The 13,838-nt window shown below is 38.4% G+C and overlaps 2 protein-coding genes across 2 annotated transcripts; one reads left to right on the top strand and one right to left on the bottom strand.

Annotated features, from left to right (window-relative positions):
- Positions 1-1,280: 1,280 nt before the first annotated feature.
- On the bottom strand, positions 1,281-2,303 carry LOC122645339 (F-box protein At3g07870-like). The gene has a single exon (XM_043838652.1). The coding sequence runs from the start codon at positions 2,301-2,303 to the stop codon at positions 1,281-1,283; it is 1,023 nt and encodes a 340-aa protein (XP_043694587.1).
- A 9,368-nt stretch (positions 2,304-11,671) lies between these two features.
- Positions 11,672-12,956, top strand: LOC122645338. The gene is made up of 2 exons (XM_043838651.1): positions 11,672-12,583; positions 12,676-12,956. The coding sequence occupies exons 1-2, from the start codon at positions 11,757-11,759 to the stop codon at positions 12,902-12,904; spliced, it is 1,056 nt and encodes a 351-aa protein (XP_043694586.1). The 5' UTR covers positions 11,672-11,756; the 3' UTR covers positions 12,905-12,956.
- The last annotated feature ends 882 nt before the right edge of the window (positions 12,957-13,838 follow it).

The following is a 13,838-nucleotide window of genomic DNA, read 5'->3' as shown; positions in this document are numbered from 1 at the left end:
ATATGAGATTTCTGTATATGAGAACTCCATTGGGACTTCTCTTTTTAATACTTCACTGTACTTTGTGATTGCCGTTTTTAAGTTTTGGAACTCCACATAGCTTCTTTGTTATCAAACTCCTGAGAATTCAAAGCTTCAAAAGTTTGGAAATGATTTGCACCTCCCTTGTTTAAGTTTTTGTCCCTCCCTCCCTCCCCAAAATGAACAATGGAGAGCATTTTGGTTGTTTCATCATAGAAACTTAAACAATTTACACATACAAATCACTTTCAAACTGTTGGTGGAAATGTGAAGTGTAGTTGCAGTCTAACAGAAGTAAAACTTCCAACCCTCTCTCTCTCTCCTTTTACCATATTATCGCCTCTACCTTAGTTGGGTAGAATGATATGCATTACATTGGAATCTATAGAAGTAGAAAGAGGTTAATGAAGCCACATAATTAGGTGGTTCACCCATCTATGAACCACTCAGGTGGATCAAAATATAACCTATCCTTCTGCCGCCGTATAGCCTCACAAGCAATTTGGCAAGCCACCTGAGTAGATAGTCTTTGATCATAGAATATTTGAGCCCAATTAAATTCAGAAAGAAGATGAGTAATCCTGGTAAGAATCTTTTCCACCCTTGGATGAAAAGTTTGCCTTTCTCCAGTAACATTAATAGCATCAACTAGCTCCCAGCCTTCAGAAATCGAACCAATGCGCTGTCTACGTAGCCGATGAGCAAATTCCAACCCACAAAGAATGGCTTTCGCATCTGCTTCAATGGAATCTCTTGCATCTATTAACTTCCCTTCGATGGCAACAAAACCACCTCTAAAATTTGTGAGATATCCCCCATAAGAATAGGAATAACCTGGATTGGCATACAATGCAAAAACGCGCACAATATAGATTGGTGGATCCATGTATGCCAACTGCTGTGATTGAGAGGGACTAACTCCAGTAATTTGATCAAACTTCAAACTTCTTCTCTGCTTCAATTTATAATAAAGCATTAGTGAGACTATAACGAATGATAGATAAAGAGGAAGGGAAAAAATAGTATTACAACAAACACCAAAGAAACACAAACAGGGAACAAAAAAAACAGAGCAAGATGACCCAATAAGTAGCTAGAGGTACAGTACCTGTAGTACATATCTTAGTGACCGCAGGCTCTCCCTGTAGAAACTAATGCCTTTAATGTATGAACCTGTCTCTTCACAAATAAATTTACTAAAACTTGCGGTTTGATTATCGAAATAGAACGATCCATCGTTCAACGTCTCAATAAGCACCTTAAAGTATGTCCTTAGGAACATAATACTGATCATTGTAATAGCCATGAATATCCATCCAGGGAGTCAGATCAATACAGTACTCTTTTGCCCAACTCTCATTATCGTAGTAGTCTTTCAGCATCCATATGTTCATTTTGTTGTAATTTTCAACATATGAAAGGCAGAGTAATCCTCTCAATTCTACCAATTGGAGATGCTTTGGAATTTGTATCAGATCACTAAAACCTCTGGGAGGTGGGACGAGTCTAAATTCTTCACTCTCCAAGTTGAACGCCAAGATTGTTTTCTGAATAAGAAGCTCTGGGTGGTTGATCAACCAATGAAGAGCTCCGGTGATGAAAGCCGGAAATTGAGCACCCTCGAACTTATATGGATAATATCCGACGAGTCTCCAAGCCCAAGGAGAAGCATAAGAAGAAGGAGAGTCCTTTCCCATTCCCAAGGTGAAAACTCTACATTCCTTAGGGAGGTTGGGATCATATAAGTGGAAGAAATGTGAGTCCAAGAAAGATGAGGGTGGGGGGAAGCAAGTTTCAATGAAATGGACTATTTTATACTCGTTGGTAGACTCAACATATCCAAAACCGAAGGTAGCATTATGAGAATCCCGAAATTGTGGCAATGTTATGGATTCATGTGTACTTGGATTGCAAACATAAAATTTATCGTAGGATTTGAGACATACCAGATCGAAGCGAGTAGGCAATAAGTGGGATATAGGATCAGTGATCTTGAATTCCCTTAACAAATTACGTGATAAGGAAAAGAGACGAGATGGTGATTTGGAATTGGATTGCTGAGAGTGGAGGTCAATGAAATAAGGATCACTGGATATGACATCAAACCATCGTTTACTTAGGCACTTGAACCTGAGGAGGGACTTCACGGGGAGCCATGAAAACACTTTGATCAACACAGCTTCAGGTACCACCACCGCCACCACCGCATCGTCAGTCCTGATCCTCCTCTCCTTCCTCCTACTCCGACTTATAAGACGATCTCTGTCTCTGTTAGTTATCATTTTCTCTTGATGAGTCAATCAAAGATAATGATTTACAAACCTAAGAATGCAAAAAAGAACGGCATGATCGAACAGATTAATATAAATATAGAGCAAAGTTTCCCTCACAAACCCTTCCTAGGGTTTTAGTGTGAAGAATTGGAATTCAAGAAAACAGAAGGACTTGTCAACTTACCAATGAGAGAAGAGGCGTGCAGCGTACTAATTACAGTGATTAAGTTAGGATTTAGGAAGGAAGAGAACGGGTCCTCTGTCTTCGCTGTTTATAATGTTGAATTTTCTTCTTCTTTACTTTATAATGGGAGTTTGTTACGTTACGTGCCTTCCTTCCTTTTTATTTGTTGGGAAGCAGTTCTCTGACCAGAAGTGTGGTCTATGCCAGCACTCCCATATGTCAATCTCTCTTTTCCTTAAAATAAGGGGTAGAGGTGTCTTCTCACATGGGGAGAAGAGAGATAGACTCATGGGAGTGTTGGCGTAGTGTGCGCCACACTCCCAGACAGAGAACTTTTTCCCTTATTTGGTTTTCTTTTTTCTTTTAAACGCTGCTTGGGCCTCTAGATTATTTTTATCTACTTCTGTGCACTGCAGCGCTGCTGTGCCATCGTGCGGCACGACAGCGGATAAAGGTCCCAAATCACAACTCTTTTCTATACTTTGTATAGTTTGTAGTTTTGAGGGAAAAAGATTTACCCCTATTTTGTTTTTAGGGTTTTATTGGTTGATTTGAGTTGTACCTTTGTAGATGAAGGTTCTTTCCAAATAAAATAAAGGGAAAAAGTTCTCTGTCTGGGAGTGTGGCCTACACCAGCATTCTCATGTGTCTATCTCTCTCTTCCTTACAACAAGGGGGTAGAGGTGTCTTTTTGTATAGGGAGGAGAGAGATAGACACATGGGAGTGCTGGCGTAGGCCACAATCCAGGACAGAGAACTTTTTTCCATAAAAAAAAAAGTATATTCTTCTTTGTTCATACTTCTTTTCTGTTGTCTCTATTTATTCACTTTTTCTTTGAAAGGAACACGTTTCAAATGGATTTGTATACTGAAGTGGATTAAGGGGATCTTTATCCCCTCAATTTATCTGCCCATCAATTTCTTCAATTCCATCTACTAGTGGATGGAAATGATCACCCTACCCCCTACCCGAACACACTGCCTGGGTGGAATCCACCTCCCTCTATTAAAGGGAATTGAGGGGATTGACGGGCAAGTAAATAGACGTGTTCCTTTACGCTTATACTTTCTTGATATTGGGCGATTTTAGTGATGGATTTGTGGAAGACTAACTTCTGAAATGGTTTGTGTTTATTTTTCTTGTCTTATCAGTTTTGATTGGGTTTTCTTAACCCCCCCCCCCCCAACCCCTTCTTCTATTTGGGGTTTATCCTCATTTCCTTTTCTGTTTGCTTGAATCGGGGTCTGTGTTTTGATGATTTAGGGATTAGAGATGCTGTAAGTTGATTCCATTATCTCTAAAGATGTCAACGGAGATTCAAAAATCCGTATTTGATTCGTGTCCATATCCGTTTAGGAGAATCGAAATCCGCCCGAAACTAATCGAATACGAATATGATAATCCCCTTATCGGATCAATTATTATCCTCGAACTCAGAGAAGAGAAAATTGGAAGAAACTATCAGATATGGAGGGGAAACCTGGTGGTGATTCATCAAGCCAAGGTATCCTGGATAGATTTGCAAAAAAATGTATAAGTACTCCCACCAAGCAGGATCTGTGAAGAAGCTGATGTTTGATTATATAGCTCAAGTTATGGCTTCTGTGCTATATCATCCCCCTAGCAATCCTACAGTCATTGATGTAGAATGGATGGGCTTAGTTTTAATAGCTTATTTAGCTTTATTTTCATTCCTAGTTGAAGTATTAGGGAAATCTACTCGCCTGATTTGAATTATTTTCAGTTTGACTATTCTTAGATTTATATCCTGAAACTTAAACTCTCTCATTGCTCTCAGATTATCCAACCAATCACTCTCATCTTCTGAAGGGTGTTAGTATTCATTGTAAGGGATTGATATCTAAAGTTTGTCCTTCATTTGAGAAAATTGACTTTTCTGTTGACTTTAACTTTTGGGTTGATTTTTGAGAGTCTGACTATTTATTGAGATCCTGCTGTGAGATTAGGTCTGAGATACTATTACAGGTCTAGTCTTGCATTACTTATACCTATCAACCACAATGTGTTCTACCAAAAAAAAAAAAAAACCCAGTATATGTGGAGAGTAAGAGACTAATCATTGATGAACATGGTGTACAGATAAGTGAGTAATAAGAGAGTTTAATGGGAACAAAAATTGGGACTTAATTAACCCTTGGTATTAGCACTCTTGCATTGTCAAATTCAAGTCACTATAACGTTCAAATCACTGCCAACCCCCCACCCCTAGCATATATTGCACGTACTTGATTTCCACTTCCAATACCTAAAACCCTGTTTATTACTCCCCCCTGTTTGTTGGAGGTTCGAAATGTCTTTCACTATTCCCTAGCAGCCATCCAAGGCTAGTGATAGTCATTTCACCATGGCTTTAGAAAAACTCGGTCCTGAAACTTAGGATCTATGTGGCAACGTTCAAAAAAATTGTTTCTGGTGTTTTTGTATATTTTTTGCAATACAAATGAAACAGACTGTTTTCGTCCAGTCTTTTTTTATTGGGGAATTAACTGGGCTAAAATATACATTTGGAACAGTTTTGAGAAACAACTAAAAAAACTCCAAAAAACAAAAACACAAAGTTAGGACAAGAACACGCATGAAACCGCCACTGCACCACCACCTCCAATGCAACTTCAACCATCGCCCCCACCACCACCACCTCTAGCACCGGCCACTAGAAGATATACTTTTGTGAAGAAAGTTTGGTTCCTTTGTATGTACCAATAGGTGACCGTACATGTGAGAGCCGAGCACATTTTAATTTTTGTTTCCAAAAATACCCCTCCTCTCCTTGTGAATGGCAAAAATAGGACAGGTGGTTGGCTCTCACATGTACGTTCACTTGTTGGTACATGCAGATGATCCATTCTCTTGTGAAAATGCATTCCATACATATTTCTTTTTTCGTTTTTTTGGAGTAGCGACATGATTTTTTCCAGTGAACGTACAGAAGATTGTTGTAATTGTGAATTGCCTAATTTAGTTGGCAAGTTGAAACATCTATGGTTTTTTAATCTCTCGTTTTCTGATATTGTGAGGTTACCCGACTCAATTGAAAATCTTTACAATCTACAATTGTTGGCCCTCACTGGCTGTGCAAGGCTTAAACAGTTGCAAGGTTTACTTACAGGAGATTGGCTAAATATAATTTACATAACAAATTTACATTTTCATTGCAACCATGAAGCCTACAGGCACTAATCGCATAAAAATCACCTTATTTGGAAGTGATCTTTGATAATCGCGGGGGTGCTGTGAGTATGAATTAAAGTACAAGGGTGGTCCATTTAATTTACACTTTCTTTTACTACCAAAAGAATAAAAATGAAAAGGGAACCAAATAATTATTACAACTCCAAACTCTCTGGGATGAACATACTTAGTCTTCAACATATATATGTAATTCAATGGCCCAGAGAATTAAATCATTGGAATAAGAATGTAATCAAGAATCCACAATGACAAGTTGACGCCCTCACCAAATTATTTAATCTGAGAAATTTCCTAAGTAGGCAACAAATGCAAACATGCAAATCAAATATGACCAATTACCCCATCAGAAGGAACCATGAGTACTAAAACATGTGACTAATGGCTAAAACAAACAGACTGCATCACATTTTTTTCGGATCCTTAAAATAAGATGTAAAGAAAATGACCCAAATGCAAACTACCTGGGAAACACTTTGAACCTATTACTCCTCTAGACTAAGGCTACGGTTGGTAAATGTCTGAACAGTGTTCAAAATTGTTTTTTCGTTCTTTAAGAACAAAAAAACGTGATTTTGTGTTTGGTTTGACGGTTCGTTTTTTTGTTCTTTTAAAACAAACTAGAAGAATATTTGATGTAAAGAACAAGAACGATCGATCGAGCGATTCACAAGTAAAACCCGTGGCCAAGGCTTGAAGACAAAAAAAACGCAAAGACAGATTGGGGAAGGAAGAGCAGTAGCAGGTCGATCTCCTCTCTCTCTCTCTCTCGCTCTCTCGCTCACTCTCTCTGTTTCTCTCTCTCTCTCGCTCATTCTCTTTGGGAATATAAATTTAGGACTAGTAGAAAAGGTCAGTACATGGAGGACTAGTGGTTACTAAATTCTTTGTTCTTTTTTTTTTTTGGGTGGGGGAATATAAATTTAGGGAAAATGTTCTCTGCACTGGGAGACACATGGGGGTGGACGAAATGACCAACTGGCCCCCTGAATGATCGAAATAACGTGCCCGTTCCACCCCATGTGTCTAGGCATAGCTTGCGCTCCCAGGCAGAGAACATCACCCCTTAAACGTAATAATTTTTTGTGATATTATTCATGTAGCATGATCGAATTTACTTGCTATGTAGTAGAATTTGAATGTGTGTAGGTGACTTCATATGATAGATCATCCCATGGCTATGTCATCCATTATATTTCAGTCTAAGAGAAGCATGACAAGGGATTAAAAAATTCCATATAGTACAAGGATATTATTTCATTATAAAGTATTCTTGTATTTTTGTAATTTGTTTGTCAAATTGAATTTAATTTTAACAGTCTTCCCCTCCTTGTTTGGAGTTAAAATTTAACTAATAAGATGTGTGAGTTTTCTATCACACGGATCCACCTTTGTTTGTCAATGTTCTATTGTTTAGATGTGCTTCACATCACAAATTTGTGCAACTTGAACCTTGACCCCTTCCCCCCCCCCCCCCTTTTTTTTAAACTCTATTTTATATTTTGTGTTTTATCTTCATTGAGGCAACCTGATTGATAACTCTCACAAGTAAATCTTGAACGAATTTTATTTTTGGATGCTCATTTGGTAGATGGGGGTGAATGCCAAGTTCTTGAGGGATCACGTATAGTCACAACTCCTTTTCATCGGCATCATAGTTATCGCACCAAATCACATCACATGTGAAGGATTGGAGAATGCTACTTCCGGATTAAGAACATGAAATATTCATGTGTTGACGATTGGTTTTGCCAAAATCATGGAGAAATAGGGAAGAGCAAGAAATTTTTTTATTATTTTTTCTTCTATATAAAAAAATTTGAAAAACAAAATTTTAATAGAAAGATTATAATATTTCATGGTTGATATATATATATTTTCTGTTTTGACTAGGTTGGATCCTCCATCTAGGACTGTAAACGGATCGGATTCGGCTCGGATAGTGTTATATCTGCATCCACATCCGATTAGCTTTCGGACGAATTCAGTTAATGCTAAACGGATACGGATACAGATATGGAAGCAACTGAACATTTTGCATTTTCCACTTTTTGAGTAAATGTATATTTTCATATCATCCTCTATTTAATACAATGTAGACCATTAAAGTAGTTCACTTTAGTGTACATAGTAAATGATTTATTTTTTTTTTAAATGTTTGATGCATCATAATCTAACCTTTTTTTTTTTTTTGGTAGGAATCATAATCTAACCTTGCATGTTGGTATAAGACTTGTTATTATAGGAGATTTTTATAAATTTAGAATCTAGTAGAAAGATCGGTTTAACCGGACGAGATGGGGTGATAATACCTTCCCACACTTGTAACCTAACCACTTACCCAAAATTTCTGACCAAACCATATGGAATCACGTAGCCCCTTCCGCTCACCTCGGATGGGGCAAGGTGGCGACTCCATTTATTTTAATTTATGAAACATGACCCCAATCCCTATGTTGTTACATCAAGATTCGATGCCATCCACAAACCCACACGTCATACGACACTCCTTTCTCCACCAACGGACCAAGCGAAACCGATTCCCACCAGGATTCAGACCACGGTACCTACACGTATATGACAGATTGGCCATGTTCCATTCTGTGCTTTCATGACCTTTGTTATTTGTCTGAAGCTATAGGTTGTTCATTCACATGACTCTTTTATTCAGTAAATTCCTTTTCGACCAAAAATAAAAAATAAAAAATTAGACTCTATCATTGTTAATTACACATGGGAGTTAGTTAACCTTCTTCCAAGGACTAAGGTTCTTGACACAAAGTGGATCTTCATGAAGAAACTCAAACCTAATGGATCTCTTGACAAATTTAAAGCTAGACGTTCTCAAAGGATTCAGGCAGAATAGAGGATATAGACTATTTTGATACGTGTTTTTCCTATTGCTAGAATTGCAACTATTAGGCTACTGATTGCTGTTGAATCGGTGTACAAGCTTGTTATACATCATGGATGTAAAGATAATTTCCTAAATGAAGACATAGAGGAAGAAATCTATATCAAACAACCAAAAGGATATGTTGTTCCAGATGAAGAGCATAAGATTTGCAAGCTTATGCGTTCTTCATATGACTTAAAATAATACCAAAACAATGGCATGAAAAATTTGACAATGTCTTAATCTCAAATGGTTTTCATGTAAATGATTCTGATAGATGTTTGTATATTAAATTTCACCATAACAAAGGTGTGTTTATAATTTTATATGTGGATGACATGCTTAAAATGGGAACTAGCCATGATATTGCTAAATCAACTAGTCAAAATTTGCTTCTTGGGGCTACTTCTAGTGCGTTAATTGCTACCCACTATTTCTTGAAAACATTACTTCTAAAGGATCGAGGGCGGGCTTTGGTGCAACGATAAGGTGGCTCAATTGTGGCCAAGTGGTCACGGGTTTAAATTAGGAAACAAACTCTCTACGTAAGCAGGGGTAAGGTTTCGTACCTTGCACTGAGTATGCCCTTTATGGCTTCTAAAGGATCCAGACTTATTTTCAAACACCTAATGCCCATGGTGATGTAGAGGGGAGTACATAATAGTCAATTTGTATGTTTATGTGGTTATGGTGTACCCAAAAAAAAAAAAAAAAAAGTTTATGTGGTTATGTTAATCCTCCTTGTTTGGGGGTAAGTTGGGAATGTTATAAGTTATGGAAATTTTCATCGACACCCCTTCCGATAGCCCGTTAAATTAATGCCACCTCACTAAGGGCCAAAATATCAAGTTTGACCCAAAACTAACTGAAAAAGCCTTTTAATTGTTAATTAATTATGTCAACGTGTTAGGTTTTTTGTAAGGACAATTTTGCCACCACTGTTTTTATTTCTTTTTCTTTCCTTCTTTTCCTTCTGCTGTTTTTTGCCGTCGCCACTGCCACCGCTAGCACCACCACCACCTTAGTCCTCCATCTCTCGCTCTTATTCTCCCTCCACTGCAACCCCCCACCACCCTCTCCAGTCTCCCCTGCCCCACCATGCTCTCAGCAATCCAACCCCATACATAGGTGCACTTTCCCTTTCCCTTTTATCCTATTGTCTCCTTGCTTCTTCTTCTTCTTCTCCCTTTCACATACCCTGAAACCTCTCCCATAAAAATGTGGGTTTTTTTTAAGACACTGAACAGAGAAGTATAATTTTCTCATAATTTTTGAAAACAAAGAATTGAATCCCGAAGATCCATCAAAAACCCACCATCATAAACAAAAATCCAAACTGGGTTTCCAGTTTTAAGTTTAATTAACATCTCATTCTTATCTTCTTGGCTGTTCTGGCACTGGGTAGACCTGCAACAGAGTAGGTTTGATACACCCCAACCTCTTATCCATTTTCTTTCAAAGTTGGGACAAGGGTGTCACACTTTTTTGCGATCCAAGCCCTAAATTTGGAAAAAGAAATAAAAAGACGAAGGAGGAGGAGGACACGATGAAGATCTCAGACGTCTGCCGGTGATTTGATGCAATGGAGTAGAGATCGACTAGATCAGGCGTCTGATTTGCTTCCCTAGTCTCGTTCAAAGGCCATGAATCCTTCTCTTCTTCCTGAAATCGGGCCTGATGGCCTACACCGAGAAGAGGTGAGATGAGAGCATTGAAGCAACAAAAGAATGCCGGTTACTTCTCTCGCTCCGCTGCAACCCCGCCACCACCCTTTCCAATCTCCCCTGCCTCACATCGAACAAATCGAGCTCTTCAATCATCTTCTTTAGTTTCAATTTCACACTAGAAGCCATTGTTCATCTAGGTTTGAACCCAAATCCAGCGGACGACCCTTGGAAGCCATTGCTCATCTGGGTTTGAAACCCTAATCTATTACCTCCAAGGCCAACAACAAAATCAATTTCCGAAAGCTATAAACAATTTGTTTTATAACGGACTATTATCAGACTTGCAATGGTGTCGATCTAAGGGGTTGGCCTCTGCTCCAAGCAATTCGTTTTACAACTTTGTTTGAAGGGTTTTTTTTTTTGGGGGGTAAAAAATAGAGTGGGACTGGGTTTTTTATGTTTTTAGTGTAAAAGGTAGCTTGGTCATTTTCATTCAACTCAATTAACCCTGTTAGTTTTTGGGCAAAAATTGATATTTTGGCCCCTTAGTTGGGTGGCATTAATTGAATGGGCTATCGGAAGGAGTGTTAATGAAAATTTCCCTATAATTATTGGCTTATTGCATATTCTACCAGAAAAATAAAAAAAAATTGGCTTATTGCATACCGATTGTGAGGGTTTCTAGGAATTTTCTTTTTTTTGGTTAAAAAAATATAATTTTTAGACTCATTCAATGATATCAATTTCCAATTTAAATTCTTTTGGCTCGGCAAGAATTCTGTAAAATACCGCGCGGTGATTACCCAGTTTACTTTTACCCAAAAAACACAAACAGCCTTATTTGTTTTTTGGTAAGTAACTAAGCACCGCCTTACTTTAATTGACGCGAATTCGCACCGTTACTACAGATTGCGTGTCTCTGACGCAACAACGTCTAGATATTTAACCGTTTTTTCTTCTCTATTTCAAATTAACTTACCTTTTTCTCTTTCCCCCCTCTTTCTTTCGCTTTCTCTCACACGATCACTCACAGGTAAGCATTCCGCGACTGTATATAACCGCTTCTTCGTCAGCGGCGCTGCTCAGAGATTCTAGGGTTCGTTTGTTATAATCCTTATCTTTGCCTTCCATCTCTAGAACCCTAACTTCTCCTCTCCTTCTCTCATCAAAGCCCGATCACTTTGCTTCTCCACTGCTATCCGTTCCATCCTATCCTCGGTTCTTCGCTGGAGCCACGGTGTCGATTGGAGATCTCCTGCTAGTCTTAGGGCTCAGACCAGGACTGCTGCTCCTGTGATTGAACGCTTTCAGCGCTAGATCGCTAGACGCAGACCTGTTTCGTTCTTCCTGGAGGATATTTGCTTTAATTTCTGAACAGTGTTTTGAAATCGGACCAAATGGATTACAAAACGGATGAAAGCAATAGAAACTGAAGCCGCGGTCTCGGAAGACCCCTCCGTAAGTTCCTAGTCACTACTAATTGCGATTTTAGTTACATTTCCGAATGTTTAGTTTCCTCTTCAAAAGAGTCCCAATCGGGAGAACCTTAATAAGAGGTTCAACTACCCAACTTGGTTTTCTACAAAATCCTTCATCTCTCAAATACATCTCCTCAAAAGCCTCAAGAAATCAGAATCCTTTCGTTGTCTCTTACCTCATCAGCTCATGTGGGCTCTCACCCGCAGCCGCCCTTTCTGCATCGAAGAAGGTTGGTTTTGAATCCTCTGATGGACCAGACTCGGTTCTTACCCTTTTCAGAAACCATGGATTCACCGATGCCCAAATTTCCAGTCTCATTAGAAAGTGCCCATTGTTGCTCGTGTCCAGGCCTACAAAGACGCTTCTGCCTAAACTTGAGTTCTTACATTCGTTGGGCGTTTCGAGCCCTATCATTACCAAAATCCTCGGCAAAGATTCAAAGTTCTTGTTCCATAGCTTAGAAAACAAAACTATCCCTGCTTTTAATTTCTGGAAGAGTTTAGTTGGGACTCTAGAGAATGTTGTTATTGGTCTAAAACGTGAAGCTCGTTTCTTCAATTGTGATATACCGACTGTGGCTCGAAATATTGCAATCTTGAGAGAAAATGGAGTACCGGAGTCTATTATCGTGAGTTTACTAACTTACTATCCCTCAACGTTGACACCTAAAAATGATATGTTCAAACAGATGGTTGAGGAGATTAAGCAAATGGATTTCGACCTTTCAAAGTACACGTTTATGAGTGTTCTATCTGTGTTTACATCAATGACAAAATCGACATTGAAGCACAAATTGGAGGCCTATCGAAGGTGGGGTTTTTCTGAGGATGAGATTCTCTTGGCATTTAGGAGGTACCCTTTTTTCATGAAACTGTCTGAGAAGAATATAAAGAGCCATTTAGATTTCTTTGTTGACAAAATGGGTTGGGAACGGGAATCATCACGCACCCACAACTTGTTGGGCTTAGCTTGGAGAAGAGGATTCTTCCAAGGTGTTCAGTTTTACGAGTATTGATATTGAAAGGTCTGGTTAAGGAAGATCTTAAAATGGGACATCTGTTTACGAAAAGTGAGAAGTATTTCTTGGAGAAGTTTGTGACCAACTATGAGAAAGAAGTTCCTCAACTCTTGGATCTATACAAAGGGAATATTATTCTGCTAGGACTAGGATAGAGAATTGAGGAAGTTTGGAAAGAACCCATTGTACAATGCTCAAATTTTTGAAATTCGATGAATGGATCTTAATGTTTCTTTGTGAGCTTGAAGCCGCAAATTTTTGAAATCCGTATGGAGACTGTAAACAAGCCTCAAATTTTTTTTTTTGGGGGGGGGGGGGGTGAGTGGGTTGTTGTTGGTTGGTCTTGAAGCCCAAGGCACAAAATTATCAGTATCGGTCTCTAGGAACTTGACTGTTCAGCTCCTATGCCTTGGGTGGACTGTTTTGAGCTCAGCAGGTAGGCACTTATCTGTTGTCTAGTCATTCTGGTGCATGTGGTTACTTGAGTAGGGACTAGTCCCAGATTTATAGTGTAACTTTAATTTACTCAACACTGTAGAAGGTGAATAACAAGTAAAATTTTTGTAAAATTGGATTCTTGGGGCATTAAATTTGAAAAACTGGTTTTAGGATGTCACTTTCTTTGCATTTATGTGCATTGACAAGTTTTCTTTCATTAAAAAGGCTGCTTAATGTCAATGATCTGATAAATTGGTTATGCTGATTTGTATAGCTGTTAAAAAAAGGGGACTGAAAAAAGAATACCTCCCTTTGGTGTATTTGGTTCTAAACTTGTGGTGCTGAAGCTGTAGTGGCTTTATTACTGAAATTTGATGCTGTTTCGTTTATACAAATGCTTGTTATTGAATTGAACTTTGAAAAGCAGTATATCCTATAATTGTGAGAAGACCTAAAAGGATGATTATATCCATTTAAAGCTTGTTCCTTTCAATAAATTTATAGAAATAATCTTAACATGTCTTTTATTTGAAACCATCGATTTTAATTCCTTTTCTGAGGGAGATTTTATTATTCTAGATTTGAATGGACCAATTGCTATAGACTGGTGGAATGTCTTAAAATCACTGAGCATGGTTACCTCTATTTGGA

This window comes from Telopea speciosissima, chromosome 11 (genome assembly GCF_018873765.1).
Source record: "Telopea speciosissima isolate NSW1024214 ecotype Mountain lineage chromosome 11, Tspe_v1, whole genome shotgun sequence".
NCBI classification, from domain to species: Eukaryota; Viridiplantae; Streptophyta; class Magnoliopsida; order Proteales; family Proteaceae; genus Telopea; species Telopea speciosissima.
This window is presented reverse-complemented; position numbering and strand designations above follow the sequence as displayed.

What these genes read in the sequence shown, in the direction of transcription:
- LOC122645339 (XM_043838652.1), bottom strand. Translation starts at nt 2,303, where the DNA reads ATGATAACTAACAGAGACAGAGATCGTCTTATAAGTCGGAGTAGGAGG.
- LOC122645338 (XM_043838651.1), top strand. Translation starts at nt 11,757, where the DNA reads ATGTTTAGTTTCCTCTTCAAAAGAGTCCCAATCGGGAGAACCTTAATA. An exon ending in ATTCTCTTGGCATTTAGGAG is followed by an intron (nt 12,584 to 12,675) that starts GTACCCTTTTTT and finishes GGGAATCATCAC; the next exon opens with GCACCCACAACTTGTTGGGC.